The sequence below is a fragment of the Poecilia mexicana genome, unplaced genomic scaffold, assembly GCF_051168715.1.
Source record: "Poecilia mexicana isolate PSO_F unplaced genomic scaffold, ASM5116871v1 scaffold_9, whole genome shotgun sequence".
Classification (NCBI taxonomy): domain Eukaryota; kingdom Metazoa; phylum Chordata; class Actinopteri; order Cyprinodontiformes; family Poeciliidae; genus Poecilia; species Poecilia mexicana.
The window spans coordinates 3838526-3862050 of NW_028263378.1; the positions used below are offsets into that span (position 1 = coordinate 3838526).

General features: G+C 39.3%; 1 protein-coding gene across 1 annotated transcript in view; it reads right to left on the reverse strand.

Moving 5' to 3' along the window:
* Nucleotides 1-5025: 5025 nt before the first annotated feature.
* cfap299 (cilia and flagella associated protein 299) overlaps nt 5026-23525 on the reverse strand; it is a 74369-nt gene continuing 55869 nt past the window's right edge. Inside the window, exons 4-6 of the mRNA XM_014994655.2 lie at nt 22636-22778; nt 7419-7542; nt 5026-5302 (exon numbers count right to left, since the gene is read on the reverse strand). Coding sequence (XP_014850141.2) covers nt 5222-5302; nt 7419-7542; nt 22636-22778 — 348 coding nt within the window. The 3' untranslated portion in view covers nt 5026-5221. The remainder of the gene's footprint in view (nt 5303-7418; nt 7543-22635; nt 22779-23525) is intronic.

Sequence of the window (23525 nt, forward strand, 5' to 3'; positions counted from 1 at the left end):
TGGTATGATGGTAATATTAGCATGCCATGCCCTTCATAGCTCTGTGGTGGTGGGGTGGATGGTTAACCCTACTATCAAGGTGGAAACGGACAGCCTCCCATCTGCCTGTTTGCTTCTTCAGTGTATTTCCTAATTGGAGTTAATTTTTCAGGCCATTGTTTTTGTTGTTTAGCTTCAATCCAGTCAAATTTAGTTTAATTACAAACTCCTCTGCCTTTTTACTTTGTTTTTTTTTCTCATTTCAGCAAATGAGAAATACTTTTTATTCACACTTTCCTAAATTTCAGTGTCGCTAAGATAACAGCCAACGTCATGACGCCTCCATCACCATGCTTGACTTTTCAGATACCTGTGAACTGGATGCAATATATATATGCAATATAATATTGTTATTATATTGCATAATATAATATATATTGCAATATATATATATATATATATATAAGTCCAAAAACACAGATAAACATGAGTATAAGTTTATGGAAAAACACGATGCAGGATATGAAATTTGCAAGAATTTTTTTTTCATTTATTAGAGAAAAGAAGGAACAGAAAATTGCATTTGTTGATGTGGACACTCATAGGAAGAAACGACAAAATACTCATAGAAATTAAAGCTTAATATAAACTAATTTCAGCACAGAGTAAATTAACCAAATATTAACCATGAGAATTAGTGTTTATATATCACATAGCATCAAAAGCTGGAAGAGAGAATCTCTTCCAACCAGGTGTTTCCTCACCTCATTTCCCTGGTTTTTATTGCAGAGAATTACAACAAAGATTTCAAACTTCATCATTTGTTGCCTCTATATAACTGAATGAACTTAGAGAATTCAATTAAATGGTATGAAAATAATCTCAACTTTAACTTGGCAAAGCTTTATTTTATTTTGATGTTTCGAAGTAGAAGTCAAGGAATGTTTGTGTGTTTTGTCTCGTGAGCATCACATGACTTTATTTAAACATTTCTGAATTAAAGACTCTGGAAAAGATGTATCTTTATGAAGGGGTTCTTTTCAAATTAGAAAAACGTAGGTGAAACACTAATTAAAAACTTTCTACTGGCCCTGGACAGGTTGCCAATCCACTGGAGTTCCTCTGATTAAAGATGTCCATCAGGACCAGCATTTGAGGAGGAAGAATAAATGCTAAAGAAAGGAACGGAGTAACGAGGAGGTAAAGTTACCCAGAACATAAACCGTGACATGGTCAAATCAAACAAACCCAATCAAAAGGAAATGTGAGCAGATAATGGTTGAAGTTTAACGATGTGGTGCCTATTTATGCAAACTGTGTGATGTTGAAAGGCTCAACCCTGAGATTGTAATTAGAGTAACATTTAAAGTCATTACTGGGTTTGTCGTCATTGGGGTTTTTTTTGCAGTAATTTCAAAGCGCATGAAGAAAAAAACTGTCAAATCCGGTCAAAATTTATTTTCATGCTATTTAATGGTCAATTTACTGTGAAACCACGTCGTTACTTCATGTTGGGTGTATTAGAGGGAAGTCAAGCCCCAAACTAATAAAAGCAAGGCTTAGTTAAAACCCCAGCAGTTTAAAAGCCCAATAAAAGAATTTGAGGGGGATGAAAGCCATTTAACCCAATTTTACTGTGAATTTGTTGTGCACACATAATTGATGAATTCATGGCATTCCCTTTAATGGTAACATATATAAAATATCATTTCTGTAGTAGTATGTTTGTTTATAGGAACATCCAGTGGCATTAAAGCTTCATTTTAATCCATGTTTTTTCTGCTACAATAGAAGAATCCACTTTATATTCAATGATGTAAACGACAAAACCATATTTGGAGAAGCTAAAAGAAAAGTAAATAAAAAGCCACCCTCATGTTGCCTTTTATAATTCTTCTCACCAGTGTTAATTTATCACAGGCCCAGATCTACCATGGTGTTGAAACACACACACACACACACACACACATGCACACACACAGACATAAAGAATCACACTGACTGAGATGACCCAAAACCAGACTGTCATTCCCCAAAACCCAAAAGCCTCAGGTCACCAAACACATTGTTTCAGGGAGACCAACAGGGACCGGTTTGGTTAAAACAGACAGACCGATGGATGAAGGGCTCCTCTGGCGCTGAGTCAACTGAGGCAGATTCATGTTTGTCAGATTTAAATCATCTTGTGACTTTCAGGCCAATAGGAATCACTGGTCTGGTTAACAATATACATAAGGGGTATGAGCAGCTGTTATATCAGCAGTTTGGGATCTTATTTTGATGAAAAGATTTAAACATGCAAAAGGGCTGAAAGAAACCCACAGCCCAGATTTTTCTTGTTTGTTTTATGAAAACAAGACAACTTGTTGAATATCTGTCTTTACTACACAACTAGAAGCTATTTTGGAGATTTCCGAATAATTATTTCCCAAATAAACTGGCTGAAAAGGGAGAGCAGCTTCCTCTCATAGGAGGTTTTCTATGAAGGAAATATAAATGTTTTTATTGATCGTAGCATCAAAACATTTCGGAAACTTTTAGAAAAACAATTTTTATTTTCATTTGACATGTTTTCTGTGTTTTGTTGAGCAGAAGGTAATGGGACTTTTTTTCCTTTGACACAAAGGCAGATGCTTCAGGTCATGGCAACAGGATTGCTGTGCAGCTTTAAGTTCTAATAAACACTAAACATTCAATAATCAACCAAGGTAGCTTTCACTGTTTAGGCCCAAAACATTTTTTAGGGAGTTGTCTAGGATTCTTCATTTGTTTCTGTTCTGAACTTAGAGTAAGTTCATTAACGGATGCAGGTGTATTTGTCAATGGGGGAAGAAAGCCCACTAGTGGATCCTAGAGCCTTATAGAAAACTGTAAGGTTCTAAGTCTTTTGAGTCCACACCTGCACTGAAGCCTGCAGGTGAGTCAGACTGTTACAGAAGGACTACTGCCCCACTGCATGAACTTAGTTTTTGAGGTGAACATTCTAAATTAACCCTATTGTGTCTTCCTTTTTCGTTTAGTATTCTGCTTTTGGGGGCTCGTCCGGGATTCTGAGCCCAAGTTGAGAGAGAGCAGTCTGTGATCTTGGTAGAATAAAAAAAGCTGGATGATAAGTGGAGCCAGAGCTGGACTCATGAACCAAACAAATTACAAGGTAAGATGCTTGGTTCTGTGTTTTATTGAGCAGAATGAATTCACCCGTTTGCTGGCACTTAACTGCTAAGTGGTGCAGTGTCTAACTCTAGCCCTTTAAATGTGTCTCTGCTCCAACACACCTGAATCAAATGGTTGAATTTCCTCCTCAGCAGGTAATCAAGTTTTGCAGAAGCTATTGCTTTGATTCATATCTGGCTTTTTAATTTTGCTAATAGACAACTCACTCTAAAGTCTGCAGAAATGAACTCTATAAAGTCTCCCTATTCAGATACCTAACAGAGTTTTTTTCTCTCTCCCAATTACTTAAGTTTAAATGCTTGTAAAGACTGTGTCAACAAAAAGATGACATCCTGGTGAAGTGTATATTTTATTTAAAAAACAAAAACTGATAAACATTTGTTTTTGAGGCAGCATCTTTCAGAATTGGTTAGAGCAATTTTGATACTTTTCAAGGCAGTGGTTGAGTTCTGGTAATAAAAGCACAAATGTATGCGCTCAGGTAAAAGTGTGAGACTGGGATTGCTTTGATGGACTAGATTTCTCGAGAACGCCTCCAGGGGAACCTGCAGAGGTGAGTTCATGTGAGCAGCAGCAGACGCTGTTTCCCAGGGGTGTGATTTTAAGAAGGGGGAAACTTACCTTAAACATGTTATACTGCTGAGAAAAATGGCTTTGCAAACAAAAAACTTTAGAAGTAATTTTCGTAATTCATCTGTTAATTGTTGATGTTTTAATCATTGTCCATCCTGAAAGTTAAACATGTACAGAAACAGGGACTGGAAACATAATAAAACAATTTCAAAAAGACTTTACTGAGCCCAAAGGAAAATTAAACGCTTTCAAAAGAAATATTTTCCTCACGTCATTACAGAAAATGGTATCTTTCAACTTTCAGAGTCTCCCAAGCCTTCACATTTTAAAAGCTTATAACCCCAAACGTCTATGTATTTCATTAAGATTGTAACTGACCAACACAGAGTAGCTCATATTTGCGAGCTACTTTGAATTGCAGATGGCATGAACATAAATTCACCATTAAAAACTGAGGTATTCAAAGCCTCTGAGCCAATATTTTGTGTTTAAGTTACGGGTGCAAGACTTTTAGGTTATGTCTTCAGCAGCTTTGTGGAGTGAGCAACTTCACAGGACGGCTGCAGATACGCAGAGACTGAACTATGAACAGGTGAACTATGTTTGATGATCATGTGAATTCTGAAGGAAATGCATTAGATTTTGTCTTGGGGGATTAAAATGCACACCCTTATATAATTTTTTGGTTTTTATCAAATAAAAAAAAATCATTATGGGTTTGATTGTGAAGCTTTTATTCCCTTAAAGTATTCAGAAGTAAACACAAAAAGAAAGCAGGGGACCAGTTTGGAAAACAATACATGGAAGAAGAAATCATAAAAACCCTGTTATAAGTTATCATCTTGTGGCCAGAGATAATATTACTGGTGTGATTCCCTCCATCTGTTTCAGTATGAATGGCAAAAATTAAACTTCTTCAAGTTTCAAACACATTTCCAAACGGGGTTATTTGTAGAGTTATGGTGCATTAAAATCTGTCAGTCAATGACTAATATGGGAGTGATGGAGAGCTTTGATGTCCGGCGTAGCGTCCCTCCATCTGGGAATACGAGGAATACTTTAAGCCCATTACCCACTCTTCCAGTCCAATTGGAGCTACCGCAGCCTGGGGGAGGACATAAGAGCTGCCCCCGTCATCTTTCAAAGCTCTTACGCCTTTAATTTGTTTAGACAAACAGCCCAAAACATGTTGGCCCCAACAGTGGACGAGTCGGGTTGAGGAGCTGAGTCTGGCTCCTAAATAAGACTTTGCACCCATCAGAATATCTAAGTTCCAGTTTAAGCTTGAGGAAACTCTCCGGCTGTCACCCCAGTCTGTCCATTTCTTCCTCTGGGAATCGTCTGTTTGAAGTTGTCGCAGCGGCACCTCCACCCTGATGGCATGCACGATATGAGGGAAAGAGTTTGTAAATGATGATGCAGCTGCAGCTAAATTAGAGGCTTTCAGAGCTCTGCGCTGAGCGCCAGATTGTACGGCTGTGTCGGCGTCAGCAGGTCAGAACATTCTCACACTGCGGTCGTACAGCATGACGTGGACGTAGAGGTCCGACTGGAGGAGCGTCCCGCTGGACCTGGACTGAAACCAGACAACACGGCTTCATTTGGACAAAGCAGATCAGTGAGTTTTATGAGCTTGGAGGATGTTCTTATTTAGACAATTTCTGTAAATCAACCAAGATTTACAGAAACACATGTAAAACACATGTAATCACAAATAATCAAGTTTATTTGTATGGCACATTTCAGCAACAACGCAGTTCAAAGTGCTTTACATCATAAAAACAAAAATAAAAGGTAATAAAAACATCATACAGTCAACCAATGGAGAAAGCAGAGACGAACGTAACATAAAAGATGCTGAAAGTACAGCGGAGTCACTCGGGAGGCGTAAACCCTTCTTTGATTTGATCCAAAAACCATCTCTGAAAGAGAAAGCGTTTGGTTGGGTTTAATGATGAGGTTTTTAGTATAACTTTATTGGTTACTGTATCAAAGCTAAGGCTGCTTTGTGTATTTAATTCATGGATCTCAGAGCTCTGAGAACTGCCTTTTAGGGCAAACACAGCTGCAAGAACGGAAGGAGGAGGTCCATTATGAAGGGTTTGCATCAAAGCATATCCGTGTGTTAAAATGGCCTAGTCAAAGTCTTGACCTAAAACCAGCTCAGGTTTTTATAAGCAGGGATCCATGTGTCCGTCTGTCTGTCCATCCATGTGGAACCACAAGCAGCTGGAAGCGTTTCCTCTCAGACCATCTGTGTCATGGGACTCATTCATTGGTCAACCATCACACCCAATTTACACGTTTACCTCAAACACTCCTGTGGGTGTCGTAATGACTGAGGCGAGTTCAAAGGCGAAACAGACGGCTAAAAATGACTTCATCACCGGAGTCGGGAACTCTGGTAAACGGCAGACCTCCACATGATCGGGAAACCAAAATGTTTCACTAATGCTCACATCATCGAAGGAAAACTTTTCTTTCAGCTCCTTTTTCCAGTCAAACCAAATGAACCACAGAGATAAGAGAAGCCCTTCACCATCAAACCCACATTTCTGGCCGCAGCAGAACAAGCGGTCACGGTTTAGCAAAAGCAGAAAAGCAAAGCGGGTCGGATTTAGCCTGCACTTCAAAAACACAAAATATCACCAATTATTTTTGTCTTGTTTCTAGTTAAAGTGTCCTAGTATGTTAGACAATGCTAACTTATGAGTATACTTTCTGTAAGATGTAAAAGCACAAAAGATTTTGATGAAAATTACTAATCCCATGGGAAATTATTTCACGCTTGGGAAAAGTGTTGTTTTAAGTGAAATAATCTGCCTGTGGAGCTAATGCGCCTCTATCAATATGAAGGAATTAATTACTTAAAACAAGCTCCTATATCTTACTGAAAAGTTGCTTGTAAGTTAATTTTGTCTTATTTTAACTGCACCAAGATATTTGCACCAGAAACTAGACCAAAAGAGCTCGTCTAGGTTTAGTGTTTTTGCAGTGTGAACTGTGAAGACGAAGCTGCAGACGGAGGGTTAAAATCTGGACGCTTCAGGGCTGAGCCGCGCTGCGTTTCTGGACACGCGGGTGGTTTGATGTCCCTGGCTTCCTGCGCCTTCCATCGCTTGTGTTTTTAATAGACGGCTGGTCGGGGCGGGGCTCGACCGCAGCTAGAACACTGTGCTGCCATTTTGGCCTCAAAAACGCAGTCCCCACAGCTCTGTCTGCAATTTCAAAATAGTTCGGCCCCACCAACTGCTTCCCTACCCCCCAGCAAAGAGGGAGGCAGGAGGGAAAATAAGAGCCGTCCCAGTGGGCCATTATTCTGCAGAGGCCTCCGCCTGAAGGAGAGCGTGGAGGAAGCACCTGCCTCGACCTCTTGACCCTTCGCTCTGTGTGCAGGTGGAAAGCAAATATGATTCCTTCATCGCTCTCAGCTTCTCCAACTGATATCTGCAGCTTGTTAAAAAGCTTCAGTGCCTAAAACTTAGGGGCCAGTGAGATAACATAGGGCCGTCACTGTAACATGCTCTGTTTGATAGAACACTGGCTTTAAAGACAAAGTGTGCCTGGAAGCACACTGGATCTGATAAGAACTTTTACTTCCCAGAAACATTTTAACAGCCATGCAGCAGGTGGCTGGTCTGATTACGGGGGCCTGAGGCCCAGAAGCAAAGCAGCAGAGACACAATTCTTACCCGAGGATTCAGCATCGTTTTGTCCCTCTTGCTCTTGAAGAGAAGTCCGTTTGGGTCGTCATAAATCACCTCAAAGTTGGGGCTGGAGTTGGAGGTGGACGTCTGTGTCTTCCAGTTGTAGTAGCTGTGAAGGAAACGGGGAAGACAACTGAGTCTTTCAGGAAGGTTTTAAATGAAGAAAACATGGCTGCCAGCTGGTTATGAAGATCTCTTCAATAATTTTCTTCTCTTAACTGACCATCACAGTAGTGAATTGCATAGTGGATACTTATGAAGGACCTATTATACAAAAAGTATATTTTGCATGTTTTTGTGCTTCCTTTTAGTAATCAAATGCTTCTAAAAACAACCCAAGCTCTTAAATCCACCCAGACAGTATTTGGCAAGAGGTTAAAGTTTTTGGTGTCTGGAAAATGAGCTGTTTCAAAAACTTCCTGATTACTCAGTCCCACTGCACCGTTACCTAGCCACTCAAGCTGACTCCCAGCATAATTGGTCAGCTGGTTTTTCCGCTGCATGCGCTGTACAATGGCTGCTGGAAAAGACAAGTGCTTTGTTGTTAACTTAACATCCAGAAGCCACTTGCTGAATTCTTGTTGGTTGTGCAGGAGGCTCCACTTCTGCTTTTCAAAGATGTACGGTTGTATAATTGTGCATCTGTTTGCAGCCATTTCCACATGAGTGTAAACGTTGCGTTAAGGGGCGTGGCCAGCAGCAGCTTATTTAAATTTAAAGAGATAAGACGCCTTAAAACGGCTCATTCTGAACTGAGCAGAATAAAATCTCATTATCTGATTTTGTGCAAAAAATGTTATGAACTAACCTAACTTGCTCAAGGAAGCTTAATAAAACGATTTTATTGATCTTATGGAGTACAAAACAACATCTTTAGATGTGGTGAATTTTTTGCATTGTGCTGTGTGGGCAAATTTGTCATTTTTCAGTTACGTAGTGGGACATCACTGGCATTACCAAGAAAAATTAGAGAAAATTTAGTGCTTTAATTAATCATTTGTATTGTTAAATTTACAGTTAAATTTGTTATCTGGGATAAAGAAAGTATGTTGTTGTGTATGTGTAGGTCAGAGCTTTATAAAACTGAAGATCAAAAATGTCTAAACATTTCTGTTTGGTGTATTTTTTCTGATTTATTTAAGAAAAAGTCTGGCTCCAGTGCAGTTCGATCTAAAGACATGACTTTTGAACAGCAGTGCATTCCAAAAAACATAATTTTAAGAGAATCAAACTGAGACAGAACATATCGTTCTGTTGTAACATAGCTCTGCTTTAGAGTTTTAAGATGCATCGGTATCGGTAGACATAGGATTTTGTGAAGAGAAATCTGCCAATTTGAATAAAAAATTTAAAAAAGGTCCCAGTGCAAATAATATATTTTGCACAACTCTTTAGGATTTATCAGAAAGAAACGGTGGATGAACCCCGAAGAAGAGAATAAAACACGGAGCAGTAGTCTCCACTGAGGGAACATTCATGAGCCGTCAGTCAGATATTCTTCATCAGAGGTCGAGAGGTTAAAAAGCTGTTTCCAATTCCATGTGCAGGGCACCAAATCCAGGCTGAAGCTGTGACTAATCAGCAAGTGAAACCAAAGAATGGCTTCAATTCCAGAATAAATGACTGATTAATTCACAGCATCCGATTCAACTCGCTCAGCTCCCAGCTCCTCAGGAGCAGAGATGATGTTTCTAAAGGGACAGGAATATTAATAAATCTGTTTTTCTCTATTTTGTGATGATTTCAGATCGAAAGGTTTGTTTTTGTTCTTTTGTTGAGAAACAACCTCAGCTTCGCATTCTTCAGCCGTGGAATTGGCAGCTCTTCCGTCTTTGTTGACATGAAATATGATTCAGGTTTGGAGGTGAAAACATCTCATTACTGCAGGTTTTGAACTCTGCGTTGTTCCCTCTGTGGGCCTGGACTCCATTCCTCTTGGCAGGTAATGAGAAACCTAAGGACACGAGTCTTGAAAATTATTTTAACTTTGTTAAAAAAAAGTAAATTAATGTTAAAGAAGGTCAGGCTGAGGTAAAAAGCTCCTTCTGGTTATAATTTATTACACTGATTTGGAATAAACAAATGCATTAAAACATTTATATTTGCATTACTGTTCTCTGCTCTGAAACGGTTCATATTTTGTGCAGGAACATGTTAAAACATTCCAACAGGATAAATTGCAAAAACCTGAACATTCCCTTTAACTTAAGCATAAAGAAGATCTTGAATCCTGATTTCTTAGAATCCAGATGTTATGAACAAACATAACATTTCATGTTATTTATTTTCACATGCTTATGTGGCTGATTTAGGGAAATGTTGCACTGAAAACGACAGTAGATGATTTTAAATTAAAGCGTTTCTAAGCTCAGTTGTATTTGTATTTTTGAATTTGAATTGAAGTAACTATGGAAGAAAACCCCTAAAAAAACAATCTGACTTTATGTTGTTACTGGAAAACTCTGCAGGTCAGATGTCAGAAATGAAGATTATAAACTGGGATTTTTTCCAGTTTTCTGGGACTCATGACGATGTTGGGGTTCTGGTACCAAGCATTATTCTGATGTTACGCTTAGCACTTCAGTATTAGCAAGTATTCAAACAAAAAAAAAAAAAAACTCCAAGCGACTTGGTTTAAATTTCAGAAACTCTCTTTGGTCTGCTGCAGTGGTGTTTATTTAAAAAGTAAAATCTGCTGTGACTCAATAAAACCTGTCCATAAATACTTATCTGCATCTGAGACATAAAAAAGGTTTTCTCCAAGAAAAATATTCAACTTCATAGCTACAAATTACAAGAAAAGATTTGGTCCAAGGAACACATTACATACTCATGCGGCTCTCCAAAACCTCCCTGCCTCACACTAAGCAATTTTAGGAAATGTAAATAAATATTTTGCAAAGCGGTCTGCTGAATTAGCTCTGAAAATGGGTCAGGTCTGAGCTCAGTTCTGGTCTCCAGGCAGGACGTTTTCATTTATGAGAGTCTGGGTTACTCAGATTTGGTTTAATTTGCTGTTTTTATTTTTTGGTTTGATGTCGGCTTCAGTTGTGCTCCGGTTGAGTTTAAACGTCTTTCGTTTTCAGTCGTTGCTGCCACTTTATTTGATTTGTAGACTCAGTCTTGTTCTGCCCCACCTGGTCTTGATTTGTAATTATCTCTCCTGCATCATTTAGTCTTTTCTTCCTCACTATAAAAGTCGTGTGTTTCTCATGTTGCTCAGGATTCGGTTGGGTTTGATATGAAGTTCTTTGTGTTCAGAACCAAAGCCTACCACACTGTACTTAGAAACCTAAACACTGTTCTTCTTAAAGAAAAAACATCTGTTGATCTTCAAGGTTCTTATTTGGTTTAAATTTAAAATACTTAATTACAACCAGAAAATATTTGAAAAGGACTTCTAATGAGCAGATTATCATGAATAAATAAAAACAGTCAAACTTTACACTGCACTTTGTGTTATATTGGATATTACTAGGAAACTGGAACTTAAATGTATATTGTGTAGCCACCTAAGTCCATTTTGTTTTGCTCCTTTAACTTGTTGAGGTGATGCTAACGATGATGGAAGGTTTTCTGCTCTGAAAGGTTTAGGACTGCGACTGGAGAAAATACACACATTTTTGGTGTTGAATGGAAACTATCTTCACAAAATTAGTGTTTTGTTTTTTGTCATATATCCACTTTATTTTTATTTAACATTTATTTCACCAAGAAAACCCCGTTGAGATTCAAAATCTCTTGCGAAAGAACCCTGACCAAGACCGGCAGCGGCGCAGAGATTACAGAACATTCACAGCAAAAACAGAAAACGTTAACACTGTCATAAATCGATTAAAGGATTCCTCTGTGGAAACATTTACAGACAGATGATTCATTCTCAAAATCAGTAAGAACAGCCTTAGAAACATTTAGTGACAACAGATCCTTTAAGTTTATGTATTTCTGCAACTGATTCCAAGAAGATGGAGCAGAAAACTGAAAAGATTTCTTTCCAAGTTCAGTTCGAACTTTAAGCACCGAAAGCAAAAATAATGTTTCACAACAAAGAGGATATCCTCCTTTCTATTTATAGGCCAACACATAATTCACTAAATCCAATCAAAGTGGGTCGAAGAAGCACCAAAGGTTCAGCTTCCTTTACCTTACGCTTCAGATTCCAGAACATGTGACAACAAATAGGTTCTGGTGCTTCAGTTATCGGTCAGCACTTCCTGCCAGCCGTCAGTTTCCTCTCCAGGAAACACATTCCCTGTCTGCTCCCAAACAGTCGCAACCATGCAAGGAAATACACTGATGCATAAAATTATAAGGTTTGACAAGACCGGAGGCCTGGTATTCTGGTCCAGATGCCAACAGATCTGGTCAGAATAGACTGCTGCTGTCCCACTTCTGAAACACAAGTCGATCCATTTTTTTCCCTTAAAACTCAGATGAAAATTATGTCGTCTGAACCTTTACTTTCAGACGTATACATCCTTCTTGTTCTCCTAGATTAGCTCTGACAGAGCTGCGGGGGCCATTTCTACAGGAATACCATGCAACAATTAACATTTTTTTGGTAAGCCACTTTTATTCCACGGTGACCCGCCTACATTTGCAAGAGTGAGATGTGAGATATTTTTAAGATGTGAGATCTCTTACGGCTGAACATAAAAAAAAGAAAGACTTTGTTGCTCTCCTATTTGGACATGTTTTATTGGACCCACTTCCCCTACTGTACTATGTGAATGGTCGCAAAGGCAGCTAGCTTCCCAGTCGGTGACGAAGAAAGCTCGAGCAGCTGGATGGCACCACACCCAGACACATGGACCAGTAAAAGTCTGAGAACCTGGATTTGGTGGAAACTGTGACGGTTTTCACAGCATGGGTTCCTGCTTCCCGATGCATTTACCATGACTGTGTGACATGTGCGCTCTACTCTTTCACTTTCCATAGTTACTGTGCTCAGCTCTATTGTTATCTCCAGGTGTTCGTTTTCCAGAGGAACGTCAATAGGAGCTGGATTATGAGAGTAGATTGTATATTTCATCAGAGTAAACACCATCTTAGTCTCCGCTGTACAATGTTTATTTCTGAAGTTAAGAATAAAACAGGGTCTCTGCAAGTCAAATTTAAGACTTTTTAAGACCTTTTTTTTATGTCACCTTGAATTAAATTTAAGGCAGAAAAAAAACAATAAATCTAGAGAATGGTTGGGGGATAATGCTTGAATTAAATTAGTTTAATAAAAGAATAAACAAAGTTGTAAACCCGGAAAATAAACTTAAAACAAAAGCAAGCAAAAGAAGAACAGTAGTAAAATATATTTGCACATTCAAAAGAATGGGCAGAAGTATAAAACTTATTCTTACACCCACCCCCCTTACATCAGTAGCATCATCTAGTAAATTACTATACATGATAACTAGAATAACATTATCTCTTCATTTTACAATCAAGAATAGCAAAACGTGAGATTTAAGGGTCTGTATAATGGCTGCTGGCAGCAGTTTGAGCTCCTGCACAGCTTTAACCCCCGCAATGCCAAGATGTCTTCCACACAATGAACGTATAGCATCGAATGGGTTGAAGTGAGTCAATAACAAAGTCCAACATCATCCAGTCAACTGGCAATAAATTTGCATCTATAGAAAGATGCAGAAAAGCTAACAACAGTACGTTAGCAGCTAGTAACCGGTCGCTTCAACCGCCTTGAGTCATGGAACACAAAAATGTCTCAGTTTTTGCCTGGCAGACAAATTACATATACATATTACATATGAGTGATGCCAAATTTAAGACCTGTGGTGAATGTATTTAAAGCCAACTTACTTTTTAAGGAATGTATTTAAGACATTCTAAGGCCTTAATTTTAAATACTTTTTAAGGATGCACAGACACCCTGTAAAACAAAAACACTTACTGTTAAAGATGCCATCAGACCATTTCAGCTGAAGCTCTGATGTCAACATTTCATATTCAGGGCCTTTTTCAGGTTCAGATTCTCATCCTGACGGCTTCGCTCTCGCCTGCTCAGGCCTGATGCTGCTCTGCTGTGAGCTGAAGGCCACGGCTGGAAGAGGGCAACAGAACCGCATCAAACAAAAAGCAGAACTCATTCGCTGAGGCTCATAAAATATAAACCCTCCCTACAGCAACAGCACCTGCACAAAAAGGTTCAGTTAGAACTGAAGACTGACATATTTATTATTATTGGACCTGTATGTTTTGTGGATTTTGGCCTAAAACACTGAATGACATTCTCAGGAGTCGTATGCAGCTCTTGGATATGTCTCCAAGAATTAGTGCGTTTGCAAATTGTAATCTAACTTCCAATATTGTCAGCGTAATGCTTTCTTCCTCTCTGAGTGCTCTGTCCCACCATGATGGTACTGTACTTGTTTAGCTTCTCTGGCGGTTCTGAGGTTCTTCTCTTGGGTCTGAAACCCGGGGCTGGGCAACAAATCAACAACAATTTATATCGCGACAGACACGCAATCAATATTAATAGATGATATGTCCAAATACAATGTTCAGTAATTTCACTGAACTCCAATCCAGAACGGCTTCAGCTGCTCCACCTCTCACAGTGAGCTAAGTTTTTAACATTTAATTTACCCCTGAGATCAATAAAGTATTTGTGAAATGAATTTGAACTGCTTAGATGTGAAAGTGGGGTTGAGTGAAAGGAAGGAATGAGCTCTACAACAGCTCTAGAGGAAACTGGATAAAACAGGAAATGTCACTTCACCAGTATCTCAAATATCCAAAACAAAAAAAATCCCTAATCAATAATTATGAAGAAACTGATATAAAATCCTTATATGGTTTTTCAGCCATATTGTCCAGCCATACTATAACCCGTCTCCTTCTTGATGGCTGGATATTTCAGTCCTGTCTCTGCACATGGGACCTTCAGCCATCTTGAATGGAGCAGAACGATGAACCAGACACGTGAATGTTTCTGAGATGTTGCCTGATTTCTTTTGGACTTCTCCTGATGTAACACAAGAAAGTGTTGTGGTGCAGGAGTTAAGCACAGCCCACATAAAGAGGCTTTAGTCTGCCGTCACAGGTTCGATTCCCGGCCTGGTGACCTTTGGTGTCTGTCTTTCCTTACTCTCATTACCTACTTTCCTATCTTAGCACTTTCTAATAAAGGCCATTAGAGTAAAAAAAAAACCTTTAAAAGGAAGTGCTGTGTTTGAGGCATTACCTTGAGACACATTCACAGTATGTAAACTTCTGAGTTTTTACATTTAGCAAACAGGAATCATTTTGACAATCCTGACATAAAACCGGAAACATTTAGTTTGATTTAATGTCAGACACCGAGGGGAAAAGGGTTACATGTCTTATTTATGAAGTTTATGTAAATATATGGTTTCAACTGCATATATATTTAGAATATCTAAAATATACACAGCTGCTTCCAACCACAGGATAACATAGTCGGATTCATGTTTCGTCATTACTGAGATTTGTCTCTGCAGTTGATTTTTCCTGTCGTTTGGCTCTGAATAGATGAAACTCCACTGCTGCCTTCATGACATCCATTAGCGGTACGTTCACACACTGAGGACAGACAGCAGAGAGACAGCTGGGTGGTAGCGACTGTCCCTCTGCAGGCTAATGGTGCTCTGACTGAGAGAGGTTAAAGGTCAAACGCTGTTTGCCTTGAAATACACAGATGACAAGGCTTCAAGACATATCATGTCTGGATATGTGTGTTTACACTTTGATGGAAAGATGCATTAATAACAGTCCTTGACATTTACAAGCTTTTCTATTAAATAACAATTTCTGATATCAGGACCAAATTATACAAACATGACAAACAGAAAAGCCTTGATGCTGAGGAACGCTGCATAAATCCATCCAAACATATCAGCTCTGAGAACAAACAGTACAACATGATTTAACCCCGAGGACCCAGCCTGTGAAGAACGTGCGTGCCATGTGTGAAGGCTAACAGAGATGACATGCGTTCCGGCTCACCAGCACAAATATTTATGGAGTTGGCGATCTGCACCGTGATAAAACGAAAAAACACCCCCCACGTTAAAGCTCGGACACGATAACCTGAAACCGGGCTCGCCAGATCACAACTGGAGCTGGAACAGCTTCTCTTTTGTATTAAAACTTAATAAAACGGGACAGCAGAGCAAATATTTTCATAGCGGAAAACGAAGCCAGACGCACAGGTGCACTGCAGAGGCAGAGCGTGGAGGCAACGTGGGTTTGGCTCCAGAACAAGCATGAGCGAGCTGAGCCTTCACATGCAGCGGCTCTGTCTGTTGTCAAATGTGCACAATGTTGGCAGCGCGATCAGAACTTAATTATACATAACAGCTTTTCAATAAGTTGGCTAAATCGGAAACATTTGTCGAAATAATAACGATAAGGCAAGGGTTGACTAAACACTGGGACCAAAGAGACGGAAAGATAAAGAGCCGGAGGAGGGGAGCAGGCAGTGCACAAACAGATGGTCACTTTGCTGGTGAACATTAGACATCAGAGATGCTATAGGCACATCTGGAGTGGCAGGAAGCAGCATGCACAGAGCTGGAGATCTGGCAGTTAATTAGACATGGTTCAGGACCTCACACTGCAAAAACAATACATCTCACCACGCAATTCTGGTCCACTTTCAACGCAAATATGAAGTAAGCCAAAACTAGCTAACAAGTGACTTTTCAAAAAGACATAAGAACTTTATTTAAGGCAATAATTTCTTAATACTGATGAAAAAGTACTAGAACTAGTGGAAATAATGTCCCAGTGGAACTTAAAATATGTTCCTAGATCTTGCTGAAAAGTTACTTTTAAGACGGTTTTCTTATTTCCAGCATACTAACATATTCACATGAGAAAGTAGATCAAAAAGTGAAATAATCTGTCAGTAGAACAAGACATTTTAACTTAAAAACACTTTGGTTTCCCTAGAATGATCTGGAGTGTGTCGATGGGGAGAGGGACGTCTGGGTTTCTGTTGTTGACCTGTTACCTTGGCAACGCACTTCTGATCAGTTAGTATTTAACTGATCAAGTTGGGACCAGCCAAGAAAAAGTTTGAACCTACAAAAAATCAAAGTTTGTTGCTGTAACAAACATGGAAATGGTTTGCCCTAATGATAGTGAACACTTGGAGCAGGACATGGTCGAAAAGGTTTGACTTGTTTAAGGAACGCTACGAGCTTGGAGAGTTTGGTTATGCTTTGTTTCCACTGAGCGGTACGGCATGGGCCGCTGCAGCTCAGCAGGCTATTTTATGGTTTCTGCAGGTTTCATCAACTCAAATTTGAGACTTTTTAAGACCATTATGAAATAAATTTAAGACCGGTATCTCAACAGAAATGTACAAAGAAAATTGCATATTTCATATTGTAGTAGCGTCATTTTTTTTGCACAGACTCAATGCTGCATTGCATGGTTTGGCAACAGAAGTGAACCAGTGGCAAAGATGAACGTCATCCCGCAAACTGCAAATTTGCACTTACCCATGAGAGATGCAAAAAGCTAGCTAGCTAATTATCATGGGTCACAGAAATCAACAAAAATGTCTGTGTGACTTAAAAGTTTCAATGTCAGAAAAGTCCATGAGAAAAACAAGGAAATGATTAATTAGTTTTGCCACAACAAAATTGAAGACCTGTGATTAATACATCTAAGGTCATATTTTAATTCTCCTAATGAATGTAAGACATTTTAAGGCCTTAATTTTAGATGCATGAATTTAAAGTTTTTTAAGGATGTGCAGACACTCAGTATTTTAGAGTCTTGTTCAGGAGAGCATTTCCACCACCAGCAATCCAAATGCTTAACGTTGTGTCATGCTAGTGCAGTGCTTCTCAATTCCGGTCCTCAGGCCCCCCTGCCCTGCATGTTTTAGGTGTTTCCCTACTGCCACACACCTGGATTGAATCTATGGGCGATTAACAAGCTTCTGCAGCACTTGATGCCAGCAGAAGAGGTAATACAATCATTTAGATCAGCTGTTGTGAAATACAGGCACATCTAAAACATGCAGAGCAGGAGGCCTGAGGACTGGAATTGAGAAGCACTGTGCTAGTGGGACGACAAACAAGTAGCAACAATTTGTCTCCTGCATGTCAGTGATAAGCAATGACATTTTTCTGTCCCCCAATCACTGAACTGTGTGATGCCAGTAGCTCCACCCTAACCAAACCGCACCTCTGTCCCATGGGCCTACAGTTGAGCTTAAATTTAGTCAATTAACCTGACAGATGCTTACAAAGTGACGACATCATCATCTGGGCTTTCCCAACATCTCTTTACACTTTAAATTGAAAGATAAACTCATATTATTATGTCATTCAGAAAATATAAAAAACTGTTAATCCTAAATGACTCAAAGCAGAAAAGGTTTTAGTCTGATTTAATATCAAACATTGAGGAAAATCATATGTTTTTTCCATCGATGTTAATATCTGGTTTCAGCTGCGTATCATAGATCCAGAACTGGAACTACTAGTGAGAATCCATCATATATTATGGAGCAAAAAAAAAAGAAAACATTTTTAAGATATTAGATATAAATTTTAATGTCAAAAGAGGAAGTAGAATTGAGACATGAACCTATCCACCCTTTCTTGATGGAGGTGGGATGTGTAGGCCGGAGCTGGCGCTGGTGTCACTGCTCTGTGCTCTTTGTGGCTGTGGAGGAGGAGGAGGAGGAGGAGGAGTTGGAGGGACGGGATTCAGAGTCCTGCGGTGGGAGGTTTAGTGCACCGAGTGGGCAGCAGCTCCAGCATCTGCTCCCTCTTAGCGGCAACCACACTGTGTGTTATTGTTCCCGACAGAGACCAAAAAAGTCACGGGGGGAGGCTGAGACGGGAGGAGGAGGAAAGGAGGAAGAACAGATAGCGGAGAATGACACATGAGCTACAAGAATTTAAAAAATAAAGACGGAGCGAGAGATGTGTAAGTCTGATCAAGTCGGGTTTTGAAAGCTGGAGATCGAGGCGGCGTGTGAAGGCATGTGTCACCCCAATGGGAGGGAAGGGAGACCTGATGAGGGGGGAAGCCTCATAAAAGCATCATTAGGGAGTCGGTTGTACCTCCAGGCATAGTCGTCCAGTGACTCACATCTACGGGTTGTTGGGGAGGAGGAAGAGTTCAGGGCCACAAGATGGGTGTTTGGGATGAACACAAGGTGAGAAACTGATAAATAAAACAGTCCATCACACTATTTTTTTATCTTTCAGTCGGGTGTAAAACTTTATCCACAATGCAGTGTTTTAATAAAGACTCCAAATATTACAAAATAAACGACTGACTAAATCCAGGGTGTCCAACTCAGAATGAGTTGGCATTTTCATATTTGACAGCTATTAATAAATTGAAAACCCTGGAGGTGAGAGAGTAAACCTCAGAAAGTACTGAGCTGCAGCCCTGAATACAGCAGAAATGTCCTTTATTCTCCCTCAGTAGGGAAATTCAGGTGTACCAGGAGCATGTATGTTCACGTAAATATAAAAGAGACTGTGAGGCTAAATTTACAACAGAAGAAAATGCCATAGTTATTACGAATAATACGCTCAGATTCAAAGAACTGGGCAACAGAGTAGGATCAGTTAAAAAATGTGCAGACTGTGAATGCATGTCTGTATAGAAATCAACGAAAGAAATGGACAAACTATGGAAGACAGCAAGAATGCAAACATATAAAATCTTACTGCTGCTGTGAGGAAGGACCTGCGATAATGCTCCTTTGTGCCCCCAGGATGGAGCAATCTGCACGCATGGAATGGTAACATTGTCTAAGATTTTATTAAGATGTTAGTGAATTTTGTTTCTTCAGGCATTGACTTCTTCAGGAAACCCTGGAGAAGATCCAGTTCGCTTGAGGGACAAGATATCCCATATTTTTGTTTTAACTTTAATATAAATAGAGCCAAAAACACCCAAGAACTTTTACCCAAAGGGAGACAGACACATTAATCCATTCAGTCAACTTGTCTCAACACAGTAAGTGTTTTTGAAGAAAGGTTGACTCATAGAATGAAAAACTTTTTCCATCCTTGCAAACTTGGATGGGGAGTTGGTGTCCATCTCCACAGATAACCAAACAAAACAATCAACCCAAGCAAAACAGGACATTTTTTTTTACTAGCACATCTTCTTTCATCTGAAATACTTTGTTTCTTTCATTAATGTTTTTTGTTTAGTTGGTCATTAAGCTGCTGAAAGTAATTGATGTTGCAATAAAATTAGTTCTGAGTGATTAGCTTTCAGCTGGAGGATTTTGGACCGGTTCTGTCTAGAAGCTGTTGCAAAATGACATCACCTCTGGCAGCTTTCAAACTAAATGAGCTGAGAATCTGAAAGGGGCGATGAAATAAGAGAATAAATTGCTGTTTTTAATCAACAGTAAACAGAAACTTTCTGTTAATATTTACAGAACAGAAACGTTTCTGCAGCCAAAATACTGAACTGCTGATTTCTGATGCCCTCGTACACAATGTGTTGATCCACAAATGTATCCATTATAATACTGACTTTCACTATTTTATTTTGAACATATATGGATGTAATATTATATATTTTCATCTGTAACTTAAAATTTTGACAAATACTGAAATATCTAGTATCTACCAGTAGGTGGTGACACTGTTGGCATTTGAATGTTGTATATGTGTAAGAAACCTTAGAAACAGCTGCACTGGTGGGATTTCTAGCACAGACAGTAAAGTTGGGACGGCGTGACGTCTGCTGCAACATCATGTTTCTGAAAACTGTTAATCAAGTCAGGATTCAGATCGGTGCCACTCATTTTACCCTTTCACCATGTTGTGTTTGCGTACTTTCAGTTATGTTGTTCTAAATTTTTAAAAGGAACTATCAACCATCCATCACAGGACAAACCACCATGGGTGCACACACACCCACAGTCATTTTTGTGGACTGTGGGAAGAAGCTGGAGTACCCAGAGAGAAACCACACATCCAGAAAGACCCCAAGCTGGGATTCGAACCTGAACCTTCTTGTTCCAAGAGATGAGGTCAGATAGAGCTGTTCTGGTTTGATCACGGGACATGAGCTGCATTGTTTTGTCTTAATTCATTTGTAAGTTGCTAAAAGCATCTGCTAGCTGCATAAACATGAACATGATCTCAATAAGCATCAACTGGCCTAAATGAGATCAGCACCAAACAATCTGAGAAGGGCTGCAGTTGTTGGCAGTCGACGTGTTTCCATTACAAATGTGTGCAAAACTTTGTCAATATTTTGCTGATGTCCAACAAACACAATTTTGCAGTTTCGATGTTTTCATGAAATAAGAAACGCGACTAAAATCACACGAGAATAAGATTGTTCTTGTGATAACTCAGTAAAAATTATAACGCCGATTGTCGTCTTGTTCTTCATGGTTTGCGCCAGTAGCAACATCTGCTTGTTGATCATGTGACTTGTGTGATGTGAAGAAGTGTTTCCATTGCTCATCCTGCACCAAAGGTTTTTTTCAAGACTGGCATGCTTCCATTAAGAGAAGTTCTCTAAACAGCCCTTAGCTGTGGGTGTACAAGTAGTTTCTCAATTTTCTGATTCTTCTGTTTAGTATTGAGCAAACAGCTTATGTGTAATTGAGATACTTTTTGTAATAGAGCTTCTCTGAAGGTTAAATTCTACATATGCCTTCATTTGAACCTTTTAGGCTGTTCTACCCGTCTGTCAGCGGGGTTAGACGGGTTGTCTGCCATTTGGCTGAACTCCTAACTAAATTATCTATTAACAGTCATTCCCACCTTTGGCCAGTTGTGTTTGTCCTTTTGGGATTTCTCACACATATCTGACATGTTGGTAACATGTTACTGTGCACGAGTATGAGGAATGTGGGAATGGTTTTGGCTGCGGTGATTTGCTGACAGCCGTCTGTGTACACAGGGCCGATGATAGAACGAGAATTATAAAGATATAAAAATGTCTGAGCGAGGGATACGGAGAGGATTTTAGCTTACACCTGTGAGTTCAGAAGTTCATCTGCGGATTGTGCTGAAACTGTGCAACTGGCTCTGAATGCCGTGCAACCCTGTGCTCAGAGTTTCACAGATATACAGATACAGAAGTGGAGTTAATTAGCAGCAGCTGATGGAGCCTCGTGCTGCTGAAACCTCATCCAGCGCTAGCTAACACAAACAGTCTTCTCCTCAACCGGTTTTAGAAAGTGCAGTTATCTTTTCTCACTGAAGAAGCAGAATAATAAAATGCTTTTGTAAAACATCAGCTGCAGAATTTTTTTTTAATGTAAATCAACTGTCATTTTGTCAAATCGTTGACCGGAAAGATGAATTTGGAATGACCTTTGACCCTTTTCCTGAACCTCAATGTATTCCACTGAAACTGCATGTGATATATCAACACAAGGTAGCAGATAATTACAAAGACAAATCAAAATGATGCAATAAAAAATACATTCAAGTAAAAATCTGAAAGGTGTGGCATGCATTTGTATTCAGCCCCTCTGATGTCCCTAAATAAAATCCACACACAAGGAAGAAGGTGCTGCAATAAGCGATCAAAATTTAACTCTTTGGCCAAAAAGATGTTCTGCAGAAAGTAATGCACCTTCCCTATGGTGGGACATGGTGGCAGCAGCATCATGCTGTGGGGATGCAAACTAAAAAACTGCATAGCACTCGAGCCTGGAGCAGACGTTTCCCTTCCAGTAGGACAAGAAAATAAAAATAAAACCAAAGCTACGATGGCAAGGTTTTAATCGAAGCATTTTGAGTTAAAATGGCCTAGTCAAAGATTTAATTTGTGTTGGTCTGCAGCATAAGATTGAAATAAAATGCATTAAAATTTGTGGTTATAACACGACAAAATGTGGAAAAGAGTTCAGGGTGAAAATAATGTTTAAAAATATCTGGATATGTGATTAGAAAAAATGTAATTTCTTCCATTAATTAACAACGTCTCCCATGGTGGCGCACAGACACAGCGGATCGGACATCCTTTTATGCTTTTATTGTTTTTATCAGTATGTTCAGATCACCTACATTTCTTTTATATTTGGTTAAATTCCTGCCACAATGATAATAAAGGAATTCTGATTAGTGATATTTTTTGTTACTTCTAATTAACAGGAAACAAACAAACAAAAAAAAAAACTCCTGCTGAACATCCTGCGCACCCTGACCCGACTCGACATCCGACCAAACTTAAAAAGGAGATATTACAATAAAATAAGACTTACCATAAATCTGAGGGTCCTGGCATGAGCCTTTTCTTTCCACAGAAATATGGTTCAAAATCTTGTGTCTTGAGCCTGTGGGTGTAGTCTATATATCCAGATACCTCCTGTCCAAGAGTATTATAATCCCTTATGAAAATGACCGACTGTAAAAGAGGAGAGAAAAAAGAAAGGAGAGCCTCTGTGTAAATCATCATGACCATTAAACCTTTTTTCTGGGGAAAGACCAGTAAGGACAAATGTCGGGTTTTTTTGGACAGATGAAAGGCATCTGGCAGGAATAGACCAATCTTAAAATACAAAGGGTCTTGTTAAATTTTGACACATGTTGAGGATAAAAATGAGTCAAACTGATGTCGTCCTGGAGAAGCCTTAGAGAGGTGGGCCGTCTGCAGAGTATCCTGCTCAGATAAGAGCGTGGGACTCCTCGGGGCCCGAATCTTTTAACTTACAGTAACTGGAGTGTGATTTCCGTTCCAACACTCCCACAGTCGGAGCAGGAAAGGCTCTTTAAATGCCATGAAATGTGAAGTTTGGATATAAAAGTTCTCGTGCAAACACCGGACATCAACAGACCTTTTTATTCACGGGCGTCTCAAGTTGTCTGGTCATATTTGAATTGTGTTGAAGATGGGACATTGTTTAGCTTATTATATTCAAATTTAGCTTGAACATACCGGTTAGCTCATTAATCCCTAACAGGTTTCATACACTACAGGCCTCTTTAGGTAGATTTAGTTGCCTGAACTTTTAAGAGCATGCATTGTTTTTAGGTGGAAGGCAAATTGCTATTCTAATTTTGTGTTTTTTAAATAATAGCAAACAAAAAAGCTGCATTTTAATGAAAAATAAAAGCATGTTTGAAAGAGATAATGACACTCCCATATTGTTCT